Source organism: Arachis hypogaea, chromosome 14 (assembly GCF_003086295.3).
Source record: "Arachis hypogaea cultivar Tifrunner chromosome 14, arahy.Tifrunner.gnm2.J5K5, whole genome shotgun sequence".
NCBI lineage: Eukaryota > Viridiplantae > Streptophyta > Magnoliopsida > Fabales > Fabaceae > Arachis > Arachis hypogaea.
Window position 1 is genome coordinate 127,357,244 of NC_092049.1, and position 4,477 is coordinate 127,361,720.

The 4,477-nt window shown below is 28.6% G+C and overlaps 1 protein-coding gene across 1 annotated transcript; it reads right to left on the reverse strand.

Moving 5' to 3' along the window:
* Positions 1-649: 649 nt before the first annotated feature.
* LOC112744066 (transcription factor MYB17) lies at positions 650-4,147 on the reverse strand. Its single transcript, XM_025793533.3, has 3 exons — positions 3,786-4,147; positions 2,481-2,610; positions 650-1,495 (listed from the first exon to the last, which is right to left on the reverse strand). The coding sequence occupies exons 1-3, from the start codon at positions 3,919-3,921 to the stop codon at positions 811-813; spliced, it is 951 nt and encodes a 316-aa protein (XP_025649318.1). The 5' UTR covers positions 3,922-4,147; the 3' UTR covers positions 650-810.
* Between the last annotated feature and the right edge of the window lie 330 nt (positions 4,148-4,477).

A 4,477-nucleotide genomic window follows, 5' to 3' on the forward strand; every position in this document is an offset into this window, starting at 1 on the left:
AAAAATTTTTACTCATCATAAAATGTTTGTAAAATAACTAGAATCACATTATTTTACTGTATATTTATCAATTTTTTTTCCACAAGTTTATGTACTGGTCATTCTACAAATATTTTATGATGAGTAAAAATTTTTAAGAATAAAATTATAAAAAATAAATTTATTTAGAATAAAATTAATGTTATTAAATGTAATTTACTTAGATGTGATTAAAAAATAATTGAATAACCATGTACCGTAAAAAATTGATATTATTGAAGGATAAAATTTAAATTTATTTCTGTATATTATTTTCGTCCCCAACGTGTTCGTTCTATTTAAACCCTTAACTTTTCAAAATCATCTCAATTTGTCCTGCTGTTAATTCCGTTATCAGATTTCTAACGGCAGAACAATATTTAGTTAATTTTAAAACGTTAGAAATTTAAATAGGACAATTCAAACGTTAGGATAACTTTGAAACTTATCCCAAAAGTTGAGAAGAAAAACGATACTTTACTAAAAAAAATAATATGAAGATTAGGGAAGCAATATTTATATTCGTTTCTACAAAATTGTATGTGATTGAAGAGAACAATCTTATAAGCATATCCAAACATAGCTTTAGGTCAATGCTTGAATTTAACATCAAATTTCTTCCATGTCAGCATGGCTGATTAACCATTATATATATATTCAAGCAACAACCAGCTAATCTCATTCTCACATAATTCCTCAATATCTTAGAAAATAAATACGAGTGTGTTACAAAATACCAAACCAAAACCTACATTAATATTACACAATATCATACATAACATAACATAACTACTAAATGTTGCAATCAAAAGAGTTTCCCTCTAAGAAGCTCATGTCATTGTTTATGGGGAAATCTAACAATAGCTGCAATGCAGTGTCAGATGAATCTTCCAATTCATTAGAGCATGAAGAATCAGAACCATGAACAACCATACCTTCTTCTTCAGCACATAACACTAACTCTTCCTTCACATGATTCCCTCCAATTCCATTGTTTGAGGTACCTAACTGGTTTAAGGCCAATTCTGCAGTCACATTATAAATTGATTCACATTTGTTAGAACATGATCCTGCTGAAATAGGACTATCACTCTGGCAGCATCCACCTTTGTTTTCCGATTTACCAACACTGCGAAACGCCTCGCCTACTTCCGAGTTCCAAATCCGGAGGAAGTAATCGGATTCATTAGTACTTTTGCCTTCGCCGAGCGAAGAAGGATTATTCTTGTTAAATTTTGATGATTCTGTTGAGAGCCTTGCCTCTGCTTCAAGCCTTGCACTCTCCCACTGAGCCATATGGCGCGTGGAAATCGACGAGGAGTGTGCCTTGTCGAGGGGGTAATGTGGCGAGGCAACCGGCTCGTGTGTTTTCGGATCGATTCCCATGTTCTTGAGCCGCTTCTTCAAGTGTGTGTTCCATAAATTCTTTATCTCATTATCTGTTCTTCCTGGTAACTGAGAAGCAATAGCAGCCCACCTGGAAAAAATTGGGCAAGTTTGTTGAAAATTTCTTGCTACTAACAAATTTTAAACGTTTAATACATTGTTATTATTTTAAGGTTCACCAATCAAGACTTTGCCATAATGTATTATGCAGTATAATTAATTTTAGGATAATGCTAGGTAACCAATAATTTTATTGAACAACATGAACAACCACCAATCAAATCAAAACACGCTACACTTCCAAATTACCCACCTAAATCTTAATATTAGAATAACCATCCGCACACCTAATAAAATGAACATCCAATATATCCATTGTTCACATTGTTTAGTATTTTCATTATTTACCTATACTTTTCCTTAATTTTAATACACTGACAGTCTAAAACGTTTTACAATACAATCACATTTGTTCTTTTTTAGATGACCATTCACAAATATAAAAGATAGTTATTTTTACTGATGATGCAGCAGCAGTACGTAATTGAATGCATCCGTAAAAACTTTGTGAAATCTTTTCTTTATGGAAGGTATTAAGTAAGGTTTACACTTCTAAATCTCACTTTTTTTTTTTGAAAGTTCAGTGCTCTTTTTTAATCTGTCTTAATAAATTGATTAAATAATGTTACTCTTCGTATTACCTGGCCAATTATTGGGATAAATTTTCTTTACAATTTTACTAACAAATATTTTAACACCAAACAAAAATTGACAATAATGAAATAGTATTGAAGGTAAGAAATTTTTTTCGGGGGAAAAAGCTTAATAATAAGCACAAATGATATACGGCTGATAATATTGTCACTTTTATTTTTTTCATAATATCAATCTATACATGATTTTTTTTTTCATTATATGTTTGTATAAATTTGTACCAAAAAAAAGTAATATTATCAAAATAGGAGTAATAATATCAATTTCTATAAAATACTTATAAATTTAGATCAATGTTTTATCCAAATATATGAATATAACCACCACAAATAAAAAAAAGGGTTTATTAATTACTTAATTACCTGTTTCCTAGGATGCCATGAAGTTGTATAACAAGTTTTTCTTCCTCAGAAGTAAAGGGACCCCTTTTAATGTCAGGTCTAAGATAATTTGTCCACCTAAGTCTGCAACTTTTACCACAACGAAGGAGTCCTGAAATCCATGGAAACAAAAACAAGAAGCTCATGTGTATCAAATTTGATTTTAAAATAAAAAAAAAAAGCAAAAAGAAAAAAGAATATAGTAATAAATAATCAAGTGTCTTTTTTTCCCTCCTTCTTTCAACATAGTTAGAAGCAAAGAAAAAATGTTTTTGAAGAAAGTAGGTTAAAAAGCTGAAGTTTTGGTAAGGATATACAAACATTAAAGATTAAAAATGGTAATGCAAACATGATCCATGTAAAGCTTCAAGTACAGCCCTAAATGTTAGTTTGTCTTATACTTCATATTTCAAAGAATCTTTTTTTCGTTCATATTGCGTGTAAACCAAAAATCAATTACTAAATTAGTTATTTATATAAATTTATTAAAAATATAAAATACATATTAAAAATAAGTTAAACAAATTATTTATATATAAATACATTATAAATTAATAATTAATTTGGGAACTAATTTTCAGTATACAATAACATTTTTGTCTTCCCTTTTATATTCAATCATGCCTTTTAACTTTTTAAGAACATGAAAAAGGAGTAATAAGCTTCAACTTCTTTTCTATTGGTTAAGCTAGTACTTGATCTGTTACTGTGGCAGAGAGAGTTCATAAAAAAAATGGAACTTTCTCATTCCCTTTAATTCGTTGTGGTCAATATAAATCTAAGGTTAAATTTTAGATTCTGTCACTACGAAAAATATATATAAAATGGAGAAAAAAAAAATAGAGGAAGACAGAGATAAAAATATACAAAATTATCTTTATAACTAAATGAATTTTTATATTTATTATCTTTATATTTGTGTTTGAAAAACAAAACATGCTACAAAATCACAACATAGTTGACAGAATAGATAAAACATCCAAAAAGAACATGGCAAATATTTGTAAAAAGTAACAAGCATTATTAAACTAACCCCATTTCAAAGTGAAGTTATAAGATAAATGCACCATGTTTATTATTAAAAAAAAAGGTCATTCAAGATACATCATATACATTCTCAAAATAATTGATAAACATGTTTAAAAATACAGTTTTACCCTTTTGAAAATACTACTAATAAAATCAAAGTTTATAGTAACTAAAAATGAGAGACAGAACAGAATATACAGAGCAAATTAAATAAATAAATTAAAGGATGATAGAAAATGTATATAAAGTTAAATAAACCTGTGATCTTAGGAAGAGAACGCCAGCTACCATGGCCACCATTGTTTTTGATATAGTTAGAAAGGATTTCATCTTCTTCAGCAGTCCATGGACCTTTCTTCAAACCCTTCTTCTCACAGCAAGGCTTCCTTCCCATTCTTTAATTACACTTTTGTGTATTAATCACCTTTACAGAATTGAATTGAATTCATGCTGAAAAGAGAGAGAGAGGGGAGTTGAAGGGTCTAAGGAAGTAGAGCATAAATAGGGGAAGGACTAGTTTGGATGTTGAAAAAGTGAGTGTGAAGAGTGATATCTTTTTCTGAGGGGATTTGAGGTGACATTATTATTGAATATATGGACTTGTGTGTAAGGACTATCAGAAACTCTCAAGCTGGCTCCATAGCAATAAATATAGGAATCAACCATGCTAGTAAATTTCATACATATATAGAAAATTACAAATCAAATTTTGTATATTTTGGCTGGTGACTGGATTTTGGTGATGTGTATAAAATTTTAGATTAAAAATTTACTGTTAATATATTTTAAAAATTTAATTTTGACACACTATCAGAATAAAATAGTTCTACATGTACATCATAAAAAATAATTATTATTTTTATTAATTACAGAATAATTATTCAAATGGACGAATATAATTATACGAATGTATAAGATATTTTATACTGTTAGTATATCAAAATTAATCT

Excerpts from the sequence above, each read along its gene's own strand:
- LOC112744066 (XM_025793533.3), bottom strand. The coding sequence starts at position 3,921 with ATGGGAAGGAAGCCTTGCTGTGAGAAGAAGGGTTTGAAGAAAGGTCCA. Across the intron at positions 2,611-3,785 it reads TTCTCTTCCTAAGATCACAG|GACTCCTTCGTTGTGGTAAA; the intron begins GTTTATTTAACT and ends CATGGATTTCAG. Across the intron at positions 1,496-2,480 it reads CATGGCATCCTAGGAAACAG|GTGGGCTGCTATTGCTTCTC; the intron begins GTAATTAAGTAA and ends AATTTTTTCCAG.